This window comes from Urocampus carinirostris, chromosome 4 (assembly GCF_059441175.1).
Source record: "Urocampus carinirostris isolate Australia breed hairy pipefish chromosome 4, RoL_Ucar_1.0, whole genome shotgun sequence".
Classification (NCBI taxonomy): Eukaryota; Metazoa; Chordata; class Actinopteri; order Syngnathiformes; family Syngnathidae; genus Urocampus; species Urocampus carinirostris.
The window spans coordinates 43,155,832-43,170,077 of record NC_142352.1 but is presented as its reverse complement, the minus strand read 5'-3'; the positions used below and the strand labels follow the sequence as shown (position 1 = coordinate 43,170,077).

General features: G+C 38.7%; 1 protein-coding gene across 1 annotated transcript in view; it reads left to right on the top strand.

Annotated features, from left to right (window-relative positions):
• Window positions 1-14,246, top strand: part of kiaa1549lb (KIAA1549-like b) — a 128,201-nt gene that overhangs the window by 92,542 nt on the left and 21,413 nt on the right. Inside the window, exons 13-17 of the mRNA XM_088334635.1 lie at window positions 2,966-3,135; window positions 7,381-7,511; window positions 8,092-8,210; window positions 10,097-10,299; window positions 11,712-11,844. Coding sequence (XP_088190761.1) covers window positions 2,966-3,135; window positions 7,381-7,511; window positions 8,092-8,210; window positions 10,097-10,299; window positions 11,712-11,844 — 756 coding nt within the window. The remainder of the gene's footprint in view (window positions 1-2,965; window positions 3,136-7,380; window positions 7,512-8,091; window positions 8,211-10,096; window positions 10,300-11,711; window positions 11,845-14,246) is intronic.

Here is a 14,246-nt window from a genome sequence, read left to right as displayed (position 1 = left end):
CCTAAGAACTAAAGCCTAACCCCGTGCCCTAACTCTAATCCCTAAACCCAACCATTAGCCCTAACACCAACCCTAACCTCTAACCAAAACCCATATCTTACCCTAATCGCCTGACTTAATGCCATACCTTTAGGTACCTGTAGCAGTAAGATGGTGGACAATCACGTCAGCCTCTAAGTGAGGCTCTTTTCATTAAAAACACATTCGCATTTCTCGACCTATGTTAATTTAATACAATTACATGTTCTTATGATAATTAATGCATTTGTTCTTATCTTTAAGTCCTTTGTTTTTATTGAAATATTGTTTTTACTACCAGGAGGCGGTAAACAATACAAAACGTCCCTTTAAATCCTTTTCTTGTTTCACTTGAACATCCTGAACATTACAAACATGATACATGTACATCTATTTGACCAAACAATATGTGTGAAAGTTCACTACTCAAACTTTCTTTGTTGTTATTTTACTAAGATCACTCAAGTTGATCATTTATAGTCCATTTACCGATGGTGGATTTTCAGGCCAACCGAAATATCCCTTAAAAGACTTGTTGGCAGACGAGATTTTCGAAATTTAAAAACAAAATTAAAAACACTTGTTAATAAAATAGAATTAAATTCCAAAAGCATTCACACTGTCATGTTTTAAAAACAAATCTATGTTTTGGTAAATGTGTACTTTATTGACTTTATGGAATATTTATTGCCCAATTTTGGGGCTTATAAATATGAATCACATATTTTTTGACTGTTTCTAAATATAGCTAAACCATTTTTGGGAGTTGTTTTGCACAGCATAACCTATTTTCCATTGTAAAAATGTAAAACATGACAATGGTAAAGCATTTTTATTCACATGACAGCCACGATTTGCCATTTTAAATGATATGGCAAAACATAAGTAAATGACGATGACGATTATTGTGCAGTACATGTGAAATGTTGTAGAAGGAAGTTTCTCAAATTTGAAATTTAAGGTTTGTATCTGGGACAAGTTTGAACAAGCAGTGCAATCAAACCTGAACATAACATTAGCATTTAACACTCAGGCTAAGACTACATGAGAAGATACAATTGATGGTAGTCATCTGGTGAGGCACAGTCAGATTCACAAATGAATTAACCTACATCTTGTTTATCATTTTATTGGCAGAGCAAGAAAGTAACATATAAACTGAGAAGAAAATATGTTTTAGTGTCTTACCTTAACTTAAATGAAGTCAATGCACTGCTCCTTTTGGGAAACAAAAAACAATAAAAACAATAGGCATCAAAAGATAATATCAGAACCTGAACAGACGGTGGATCCAGACGCGTAACATTTTCACACAAGCTTTATTTTACGGTAACGGGGCAGTCATGCCTGGGAACACAAACGCCAGCGATTCGGCGATCGCTGGGCAGAGGAAGTGAGACAGGGGCAGACAAGGTTGAAACTGGACAGGGCAGACAGGATTGATACCAGATACAGGATACAAAAGCAGATACCGATGAGGGCAATGGGCCATCGTGACGGATAGACAATCCTCCATTATGAAAAAAGTCGATGCAATGGAAAAAAAAAAACACCGGATGGTTTGACTTGATGTTAGCTTTCTAATACTATTACTAGTTATCGTTTGGGGCTAAAGTGTGCAGCAAATCAGAGTCCTTGGATTCACTATTGCACTGTGTCATGAGGTAAGACAATTGCGTGCCTCACTATGCATCTGCATACGCTCAACACAGTAATGTGTTATATACTATTAAACTAACATACTAACTAATTGAGGAAGTAACGAGAATAACTGGTGTGGTGAGAGAGCTTGCTGAAAGTGCTGATGAAAATGTTCCGACATGGTTTGGACATACAGGATGGAAATAATTGATGAAGGCTGTTTGACTAAAAACGTATGTAATGCAGAAGTTGTGGGAAATAAAATGAGAGGAAGTCCCAAATATGCTTGGATGGATGGGGTGAAACGTGATTTGGGTGTGAGGTCGGGTAATTTAATGGATGTAAGAGTGTGTACAAGGAATAGATGTGAATGACAAGGGATGGTTAAGAATGACTGATGAACGCATATGATGCAGAGGGGGTAAACCAGTGTAGGCTGTCGGGTCTATCTGCTGATAATAGGTTGCACGACACAGCAACGCACCCTTTGTTGTGCTATAGGATTAATGTTTGGTATCAGGTTAGGTAAAGCGAAGGGGAACAAATGTTTGACAAATGTGAGTGCGTTCTTGAGTACAGCCCCCTCCTACTAGGGGTATATGGCTTCAGTATATAGATATAGAAAGATAGTATTACTGGCATTATTATTCATTATATGACTTGAAAGTTATGCATTTTTGAAAGAAAAAAGTAAGGTTAATATCAGGATCCAGGGTGCCACCTTTCACGTCAAATCACCACACTTGCTGCTGATTACGGAAATCACATAAATTGACAAAGCTGACTATGGTATTTGTTAGATTGTTGCACTTCGAGCTGTCCCTGCCTGCCCAAAGTTTCACTCCTTGCCGTCTGTGCCGTGTCCCCAAAATACTGCCTTTATTTCTCCAGCCGTGAGTTGACGCAGTCTGTGTTTTCTGATTTGAATGTAGTTACCCTTTCTTTCACTTTTAATGCAGCTATAGTGTAAGCGTTTGGGTTCAAACGCCAAGCCTAACAGTTAAATGATGAAGAACTTTAACACGCCCTGGTCATCCTGGAAGGGGGATTATCACTTTTGAGGCCCCTTCTCGAGGTTTGTTTTTCCTCACGTTGAGGTTTTGAGTTTTTCCTTGCCCGCATGTTGGTTTAAGATCAGGCGATGGTGTAATTGTCATCCTGTGCAGTGCTTTGAGACATTTTTGTGGGCAAGTACAAACAAATGTGACTTGACAGGTGAGCCACAGTCTCACCTGCCTCCCCTGACTGTATGTCACTGTGTGAAATGTAGTTATTCTGTCATATATTTTTCTTTATTCCCCAACAGCCAGTTCAAGGTTTTGACTACGCAAAGCAGCATTTGGGGCGGCAGGGAGGAGACGAGGAACCTGTTGGTCAAGACACTTTGATGCTTTCCCTGAAAATCCGAGATGCGCCGCATTCGCTGGAGAAAACCTTGAAACATGACAGCACAGTCAACAGCAACAAACACAAAAGGTATTCTTACCTCCATAAACTTGACCTGTGTCAATATGGAAACCTGCATAGCGCACAGACCATTAAAAAAAAATCAAAGATCGTCGTTTTATACTCGATCGATGTGTGGCCAGGTCAAATTGACCATTTCGCTTATTTAATAATTAGAAGCGCTGATCTGTAAAAGAATTGTCATGTTAAATCAGGGCTGACAGGTTCATGCCACCACAAAAAAGCTGGATCTCTGAGAGCCTGGATTAAATTTCAGAGTGGTATAATAAGATTAAATCGGAATGCACGTCACAGAATCGTCAATTTCAGGGAGAAAATGGTCATGCATTTGACGTCAAGATGACTCACTCTTTTATTCACACGTCAAGACACACTTTAGCTTTGTCTTCATATTTTAATCACAATTATCAATTCATTTTCCATTCTTATCGGAACACAAAAAAGTTAAAACTATTAGAGACATTTTGAACTCTCGATGCCTTATCCTGTACTACATGTTTGCTTTATTGAACATTAAAGTGACTTAAATGTTAAGTTACGTGATCCAAATGCTTGCACTACTTAGTTTAGCCTCTTATCATATACATTTTTATGATATATCATGCAAGAAGACAATAGCAGTGTGGACAACATTAAGCTAGCATTAGCGTTGTCAAAAAAAAATTATGATAGGCAATACCGGTATATATCATCATATACAACAGGGGTCGAGAACCAATGGCTCTTTTCATGAGTACAAATGACTTTCAGATGAATTTACACCCATACAAATCTCATCCGAAGCGTTCCCATTCTGATAAGCACGGAGACGCATCAATTGCGCGCATAGCTGGCGAAGAGCTAATAGGGTAAATGGTTTGGTCCAGTATATAAAGTGCATACTCCACAAGACAGTTTAGAGTCAAGGCGTTACATCAACAGACCCGTTTAAGTTGCAAGTCGCTAAGGAATCCTTTATATTGAAGCTCATTAAATAATTTAGCTTGACTATTGAGACACCTAATGATAAAAACCCACAGAAAAACTGTAAACGGTCAGAAACGCCAGCCAAGCACACAGAAATTTGAATGGGTGAGCTGTAGGCATGGGGAGAGCTATGCACACTGCGCACTTCTGTCTGCTCAGCGCTGTCTGCACCGAGGATAAATACCTCGGTATCCTTGTTTGCAGTATTTTGTGACAATTTTACAAAATAACTACTCACACCTTTTTTTGATTCACAAAAAAAAAACAAAGGTCAAAACTAGCTTCAAAGATCTCAAGTAATTGCGGGAGTAAGACAAGTTCAAAGTGGTATATTTGTTAATATGGGACACAGGCTCTGGGGGTTTTGCTAAAATTTGCCCTAAAATATTTGGTATGGCTCAAAATATTTAGCTACAATGGCTTTTTGGTCAAAAAGGTTCCCAGCCCCTTATATACGGGGCCACTAAGGCCTGTGATAGGCTGGTGTTTGTTGTTAGTAAAAGACCAGGGTGCTGCACCAGTCAATGGCATGACTACAGCTATTATTAATATTTTTAGTGGCTTGTTACATTGAAAAGAAATTCATCAATTAGATTAAAATAGCACAAAGAAATGCTGATCACCAGAGGATGCTCCATAGATTGTTATTGGGTCGGGGAAGAGACAAGGGCGCCGTTGGGAGGGAAAGCAATAGCTACGTAAAAACCCTCTCGAGCCACACCTGTATCGTGCCTGTTTCTCACCAATGCTAGATCCATTCACCATGAAATAAATGAACTGGTGCTACAACTTGTGGGAAGCCGCTACATTCATGACTGTTGTCTTTTTTATCCTCACCGAGAGCTGGCTAAACCTTAGGCTCACTGATACTAGGGTGCAGTAGCCGGACGCTCTCTACATTACTTCTTTACACTGAAAGGAGAAGCCCTCCAATTCTGTTGTACTATTCTTTTATGACAATAAGCATCCTTCGTTCGGATGCAGTGCTCTGTTTGTATTTGTAGATCTATAGTCGCTTTTTTGTTGGAGTCGTATTTAATATATGCTACTGATATCTAAAAAATGAATAAAAGTTTCTATTGTGTGGGTTTTGACTATCGCGGGACATTTTTGGAACAAAAGATAATGGATTACTGTACTCAAACCAATCATTTCAAATACTTGTTTAATGCAGTCACTCCCCTATGCCAAATGGAGTCACTGTTATCTGAAGAAAGCTTCCTCCTCCCTGAAGGAAAGATTTTGGGTCCCGCAATTCTCTTTTATCCCATTGGTTCCGATTCCACGTATCGTTACACCAACCCTCCCACCCCCCACCTCTTTGGCCCCACGAAGCCAAAGTAAATGTACTCTCTACGCCTTTATTAGTTATCACACAATGCACGTCTTTGTTGAGGTCTCATCGGTGCAGGGCGGGCAGCCTCTGTTCCAGCGTCTCTCTCTCTCTCTCTTTTTGCTCTTATCATTCTTACCAGACAAATAAGGGATGGACTGCGGCGCTTTGAAGTCACTGTCGGCAAAGCTCTAATTCCAGCCTCGGTGCAGCGTTTAAAGGCCTTTTAAACACGATGCGGACGGAGCCACGGTTTTTCTAATTACTAGCAAAATGATGTCCTATTCATCGTTTTAATGGTAGTGGACATGCCCATACATGCGCTTTGAAAATCATTCATTGATCAAGTCATTGTTTGATTTAAAGCAAAAGTAAGGAGTCACAAAACCACAGCCCTGCCAACGGATTTAACGGCTCGGGAGACAATGCTGAGAGAAGCATAAGAAAAAAAAGCCGTTTCTTCTCAAACAATAACCTGTAATTTTTAACATGCCCACTGGATGTCGCCAAACCCACGTGCCACTCTATCAACTGTAGCTGTATGTGATAACTAATATTTGTCAAACAGAACATTTGTACAAAGGCCCATCCTGATGTTATTTGATTTCATATACTCGTCTTTATTTAAGGCAATGCGATTGCACATACCTGGTTTTCTTAACTTTTAAGTAGGAGTTTGCTCCCCCACTTGAAACAGTATAGATTTCCATAGTTACCGCAAGCAGGAGAAGCCTCTTGATCTGACTCAGATACAGCACCTTTATCATCTGGTCTATTGAAAAAAAATCAATTTTTCATTGCGCTCATCGCCAACAATCAATTAGCTGGCTAGATTTTTCTCCATACGCTTTTTTAAAAAAAAAATTAATAATGTTATTAATCAATATATTACATGTCATGCAATAAAACACCTTGCATTGAGTTTTCAATGCAACTTGTCAGACGTGGAGTTGTTACATTGATATAACTGTTAAAGTTTTTTTTTTGTAAATTGATATATTTACTTGTGTATTTTGTTGTGATTTTGGTTTCAAAACCAATAGGTTGAAATGGTCCTTTTTTATAATCAAACAAACGCTGAACATTCAGCCAATGACCAATCACGGTTCACCTGCTTTCTGATACGGAGTCCTGAGTGCCTGAGCGTTTGTGGTGTCATCTTCACTCCCCAGAATGATCAAAATTGCCACCACTAGGGATTGTTATAAAAAAAAGGTGTATATTGCTTCTGAAATTCTTATCTAAAGCGTGAAATGGAAAGGGGCCTAATAAGTTTATTCTGCTTTATTCCGTTTTTAATTGGACATCTGCAAAAGAGATTGCAAATTATGCCAGGGTTGTTCATGCACGTTTCATATATGGATGTAATTGTGACCTGTACAGCCCTATTAGACTTGTGATTAAGGGCTATATAAATAAATGTGACTTGTCCGTTATTTTGAATATTATTGCTCACTGTTGTCAATTATTTTGACTATTATGCACTCTTTATATCATTGTCATTGTTGGCCAATAATGTTGGCGTTCTTTGATTTCCTCATCCATGTATCCTGGGCAATTTCATAAAAAGAAAGTGCTCAGGGAAGGACCTTTAAAACATATTGGAATCCTTGTATCTTTTGAGGGTCTGGGTACAGTCCTTCTGTTCTCCTTGGAAGTTCAAAATCCATTGATATTTTCTCTCCTTATTTTTATGGTAAAATAACAATGTTGTTAGGGAAATCATTACGCTTTAATTTGTACTTTTATATTAATTTCACTCCTATACAATTTCACTGTAAAATTGGCTAACTAAATGTTGCACAAGTCTTTTTTTTGTGTGTGGAAAAAATTACCCTCATAATTCAATTTTTATCCAAAGGTGAGACTGTTAAAGAGAAGTGTGACATAACCTGGCGGCGAGCCCGGCTTTTCCTAGAGCTCACTGCCTTTCCTGTTGCTATGGTTACTTGCAGCAAGCTGTTAAGCGAGGATGGTTCCGTCATCGGTGGCGAATCAGAGCGGCAAAATTCCGTCCGGGCCTTGACGGCACCGAAAGTCACAGCGCAGCAGAAAGCCACAAAGGAAGAAGCGCGCAAGCGAGAGGGTGAGCTGCGTACGAGCATAAATACAAAACCATTCATGCTTTTTACGACAAGGTCGTGCGGTCATGTATCTATCGCAACCTCCATAGTCTTCAAATCAGAAGAGTCGGCTCTGACTATTTCTTACAGCGCAGCATTAAGCTGCACAAATAGACGCAGCATTTTTACATAAAATGTCACATTAATAATACATTTTTTACGGCATGTCAATAGGAGATGCTTTGAACCAGCCCATTGACATTCCATAGTATAAACACAAGCACCAATTAGTTCTAAACGGGCCCCTTTCTTCATGTGACATGAGATCTACTAAGCTTTATTTTTGTTTGCTGCTTTACGGTGAGATCTATCCAATGTAAAATAGGTGCCTTGCCAATAAGGATGGGAAATACTGCTTAGGATAGCAGACAGACTGAAAAAACAGTCTGCGTCTGCACCGTTTTGCCTCATTTACTTAAGAGAAGGAGGGTCTGGAATTCAACTTTCAAGCCACGGACTGTTTTGATGTTCCCTGCGATTCACAAAATACAGACTAGTTACCCGTCAATGCTTTGTGAATTAATTTTTTTCTCTTTTCTTTAGATCCATACGACACGTCCTCTGGCTCGCTCCAGCTCATTTCCATAAAGCCCATGACGGCTCAGCTTAACTACTCACAACGTGTTTCTTCCGACCGTGAATCAGCTATCTTAAACGGAGAGGTGAGATTTTTTTTTTTCGCGTCTTTAAATGTGTTGATAGAAAACATATTGCAAACATGCTGTTTTTGTTTGATGTTCTAGTTATTGTTTGTATTCTGCCATCTGTCTCTCATCATGGTATTTAACTCATTCACGGCCAGCACTAAAGAAAGGGAGTTTTCACGTCTATAGCCGCCAATTGTAATAAATGGAAAAAAGGGAATATAAAAATACTTAACATGAACTTATTTTATGTGGGACAAAATCTGCATTTGAAGTGCACGATCAACATTTTTGATGATGCATCTCCAATCTTTGAAAAGTTTGACCTACTGATTAATACTTTTGTCAATCCCTTTTTTTCACTCAACAGCATAAACCTATGACTATAATCGATTCTGACCAACTAGTTGTTAAGCCATTAATTGAAGCCACCTGCCCTTCTAGATTGGTAGATCACTGGCCAAAAAGGTCACACGTGTTTCCGAGCAACTATGTGCTGCAGTGCCAGACATTGAAACAAATGTTCTAGACTTCTGGATGGGCTAGTACTAATACCAGTAATTCTTAAGGGAGCAAGACCGTGGTCAATACTCTGTTGTAGATATTTAAGAAACAGGAACGAGAAATTAGATGAATAAATTCTTGATGATGTTCGATGTTCTACATTTTATATAGCGCTTTTCAAGTCAATTAAAACCTCCCAAAGCGCTTTACAATGTGCTTTACACTTTCCCTTTTACACACACTAACTAACCAATAGCAGTGTCAGCTTTGTAAGGCAACTACGTGCTCATTGGGGGTATTAGGGATTTACATATATATATATATATATATATATCATCTCATCTCATTAGCTGCACCACTTATCCTCAGTAGGGTCGCTGGGGGTGCTGGAGCCCATTCCAGCAATCATCGGGCAGTGGGAAGGGGACACCCTGAACTGGTTGCCAGCCAATCGCAGGGCACACAGGGACAGACAACTCGCTCGCTCATTCACACCAAGGGACAATTTGGACCGGCCGATCCACCTGAAATGCATGTCTTTGGAATGTGGGAGGAAACTGGAGTGCCCAGAGGAAACCCACGCAAGCACGGGGAGAACATACAAACTCCGCACAGTAAGTCCGGTAACTGGATTTAATCCCACACAGGAGGTTCCCAAGACCTTAGAACTGTGCCGCACATGCGCTAACCACTGCGCCGCCGTGCTGCCCATATATATATATATATTTATATATAATAATAATAATTTCCTTGTATTGTCATTCTGTGTAACAATGTACACAGAACGAAATGTCGATTGCACCTGACCCGTTGTAGCGAGCCGATGCAGCCGCAGCCAACAGAGGGCGCCGCCGACCACTTTTTAAGTCTTAGGAATGACTCGGCCGGGGCGCGAACCACCGACCTCCCAGTCTCAAAGCGGGCGCCTTACCATCTAGGCTACTGAGCTGGTATATATATATATATATATATATATATATATATATATATATATATATATATATATATATATATATATATATATATATATATATATATATATATATATATATATATATATATATATATATATATATATATATATATATATATATATATATATATATATATATATATATATATATATATATATATATATATATATATGTGAAACAGTACAAATAAATTGTTTTACTCAGGTAAAAATGAAAAACAAACAAACAACTCATCTAAAAGTGGAAAAAATATGCCAGTCATGAACTTTAACATAATACATGTTTTCTTAAGTTAGAGTTTTCAAGAAATTAAAATGTAAGTTTAAGAAAAAAATAATCGGATTGACTTCCTCCTTAATAACTTCAACGACACTAAACGTTAAGAAACAAATGTTTCATTTTTGCTTCCCTCACCCATTTTCAAAGGTGAATCTAGCCCTCAAACAGCGGTTGGACATGGAACAATACAGAAACAAGTTGAGAATCAAGGCCAAGAAGAAAGGTTATTTCGACATCCCTCCCATGGATGGCGGCAGCTACAGCAGAGAGGCCCCAAAACAGAGGCATGGCCTTGAGCAGGAGGGGTTTGATGACCAGCGAAACTCCACCTATGTCAAGTCTCACGTGAGGTAATGTGTGTGTTTAAAATCTGGAGTGGTTAGCACATTCACCTAGCATGCGAAAGGTCCCCAGTTCGAGACCGGGTGGAAACATATGTTGGCCAGGAGAGGGATGGGCTCCACCAGGCTGTACTTGCTCAAGACAAACCACATGAAATAGCGACCCTGCCTCCAACTAACAATGAACCAATCATTAAGCAGAACCTTATGAAGTGTACTGTACATACCAGTGATGTGTGGTTAGGTTTGTGTCTGCTACGTCCAAGAAATATTTCCAAATAAATAAAGCTACATCTTACTTTTCATACGATAAATACAAACTCTAGTATAGAAAAAAGTTTAATTGTCTTACCTTAACTTATAAATGAACTGTATGTGCTGATCCTTTTGAACGAAAGAATCAATAGATAAGTAGTCCGCCAACAAAAAGAAAACAATTACTAGTACTTAATGGGGGGATTAATTTTATGTTTTCTAGTTATATTGATATAGGACAAAGGCTCTGGCACTATTATTATTTCATAGATTTGATCAATTCATCAAACATCACCCAGTGAAATAAAATGTGCTGAATAATTAGCTTTTGTCGGGAGAGCAGGTTTGGCGACTTTTGCTTAAAATATATGGCTCTCTCTTTAAAAAAAGAAAAATGTTTTCTTTTATGGCTCTTTGGGTCAAAAAGATTACCGACCCCTGCTCGACACACTAATAGCATTAATGGTAATTATAATATATTGTAAAATGTTTGCAATTTTGACAAATAAAATCCAACAATAACAAAGCTAAATGAGAAATACATTTAACACTGAATAAATATAACCATTTAATACATGCTTCTTTTTCAGAGATATTAGGCGAAGCATAACCTCACCTGCCTCCCCTGACTGCACTTTACTATGTAGCATAAACTCCCAAAACCTCCACCAAAAATGTACAATTTATTTAACTTGTGTGTTAAATTTATTTTGGAATCACTTTAATGCAAGCAACTGCGAGATGATGAACTGCTGCGCTAAAATTCTGACGAAGACATGGTTAATCTTATCTATCCCGGCTGACGCTCAAATAAACTGTGCGGGTCAGATGTATCGACATTTCGTTCTGTATACACGTGTACACGAATGACAATAAAGTAAATCTGAATTTGAATCTGAATTGTTATGCAAAATGCATATAACTGCAATTAAATCACACTTTACCCCAACTTGTTTATGTTTTCTGGCATCATAAAGCTCCTGTCACGCTCAAGGGACACTAAAACAAATAAATGTCTCTTAATTGATTTGCTCAATGCAATGTTCCTCCAAATACATGGAAGCTGTCGCTAAATTTTGAACCAAAATCTGTGTCATCTTTTAGCGATCTAATCACAGGAATTTTTTGTTTTTTTTGTTTTGTATTTTTGCAACTATATTTTTCAGGCACAATCAGGTGGGACAGGCGTCATATCGCAGCAGGCAGAGTCTAAACAGTCCGAGTCCTGGAGGAACCGAGATGGATTTGCTTGTGATGAAGGAAAGACCCAGAAAAGGGATCCGGAACAGCGGCTATGATGTAAATTCCGTACACAGCATCATGTCATGCCATTAAATACGCATTAAAACACCAAGTAAGCATAAAATACATATAATAATAATAATAATAATAATTACTTTATATAGAACAGATGTACTGTTGGTGTTTAACAACAAAATATTAAAAAAAAGCTTTGTCGGTAAAATGTTTGTTAGGAAATGGCAGATGAATATCCAGAGACAGTGTTTAAGACAAGCTAAAACTGTATCAATCCTTGAGCTTGAGAACTATGCATTTCTGTTACGAAACAGACCAGGAAGCAGGAAGTCGGAACTCATATGCGTAAACGATCTGTCACTTTAATTAGGAAAGAAAAGTTGTCCAACACACAAACGGACCAAAAACAAAACAAAACAGGTTCAAAGGCATTCAAAATTACAAACTAGGCATTACTCAGATCAAACGGGCATGAACATGGTTTCAACGAGGGTTAAACAATGATCTGGCAGCGGGCAGTTCCAAAAGGAGTGCTTAAGTACTCCAAGAGCAATCAGTCCAATGCGTCTCAGCCGGTGTCAAGGGGCGGGGGTTCAGCTGGGCGCCATGACAACCGTGCAGGACATGACAATTTCTTAGTGATAAATATATTAGGTTGGTCATAAAATCATCCATCCATCCATTATCTGGACCACTTATCCTCAGTAGGGTCGCGAGCGTGCTGTAGCCCACCTGAGCTATTATCAGGCAGTGGACACTCTGAACTGGTTGCACACAGATACAGACAACTCATTCACTCATTCACACCTACAGACAATTTGGACCAGCCAATTAACCTGACATGCATGTTTTTGGGATGTGGGAGGAAACCGGTGTGCCCGTAGAAAACTCACGCAAGAACGGAGAGAACATGCAAACTCTGCACAGGAAGGCTCGTAGCTGGTTTTGAAACCATGACCTCAGAATTGTGCCGTAGATGTGATAACCACTCAGTTGCCGTGCCGCCCCATACCATATATTTTAAGAAAGAAAATCTGAAAAATTGCCAAACCCCTTCTCCAAACAAAAGCTAATTTTTCAGCGCATTTTATTTCTCTGTATTTGTTAGACAATTTGATAACATTTATAAAATAATAATAATGCCAGACAGAGCCTGTATCCCAATCAACATACTCCTTTAAATTTGTCTCCCCTCCCACAGTTACTTAAGATCATTGATGCTCATTTTGACGCTATTTTTTTTCTTTTTGTAAATAATGGTTTCAAAACAAAGTGCAAGCAGAGTTATTGTGTAAATATGTTCCTTCAGTGCAGTGGGCGCGTATGAGAGAGAAAGGGGGGGCGTGCTGTGTTGCATAGCTCCACCCACCCCTACAGCACACACAATGAAATTACAGACGCTGCCCTACTTACGAACGAGATAGGTCCCGGAGTTTAAGTTGCCTCAGTGATATATTATGAATGGAATTTATGTTTAAGGTTTATAAAATTATGTTTAAGGCTTGTATAAGTAACCTGTTTTGTTTTGAAACTGAAAAATAAATGTATAATAAAATAATATGCTCTATAACGTTACAAAGCAGGCTGAATGATAAAGCATAGTCCGGAAGAAAAAAACTACACATTAGACGTTCTGTGGTCTATGAACCCCTTTGGGACCCCTTGTGATTAAGGCCATCACAAATAAACATGACTTGTCTATATAGATAAATAAAGTTGAATTTAACTTACTTTTGGAAGAGTTAGGCGACTTGTTCCCCCACGGTAAAAAGTGAACGAAAAAAAAAACGATACAACCATTTTCTCAAGGTTTCTAATTCCACTTTCATTTAAAAAGAAACAGCTCGCCTCTTCTTTAAGCTTTACACCAACCATAGCGAATGGATGCACGAGATATTAAACAATTAAAAATGTCCAAGTTCTTAGTGAGCTAGAGATACAGTGCAGTGTGTATACACACAAACCAGGAAGTAGAAGCCGTATTTCTTCTTCGGGTGGATGCTGGTTGACCTCTCACAGCGCAATGCGGCGGAAAGAAGCACTACAGCACTGTCCTCTACTCGGATAAAGGTGCACACAATACAAAATCTAACTTACAGTAATGTCCAGATATTTTTCGACACCCCCAAAAAAATGTTCTTATGTGCCGTTGTTTGTAACTCAAATGTTCGTAAGTAGGTAAGAGTCTGTATTCTGTTTTATAGGCTAGCGTTTGTGGGTATCTTGTTCTGTGGGTTTTTCTCATAAAGTGTCTCAACATACATTATTTAATGAGCTTTTATGCATGCACCATACATGATTTGAGTTTACCAGAACTGGAAAACTACGGAGGAATTTGATCAAGTAATATTTTATTACCGAGCCATTTGTACTCATTAAAAGAGCCATATAAGGCTCGCGAGCTATAGGTTCCCGACCCCTAAAATATTCTAAGTTGTTTCTAA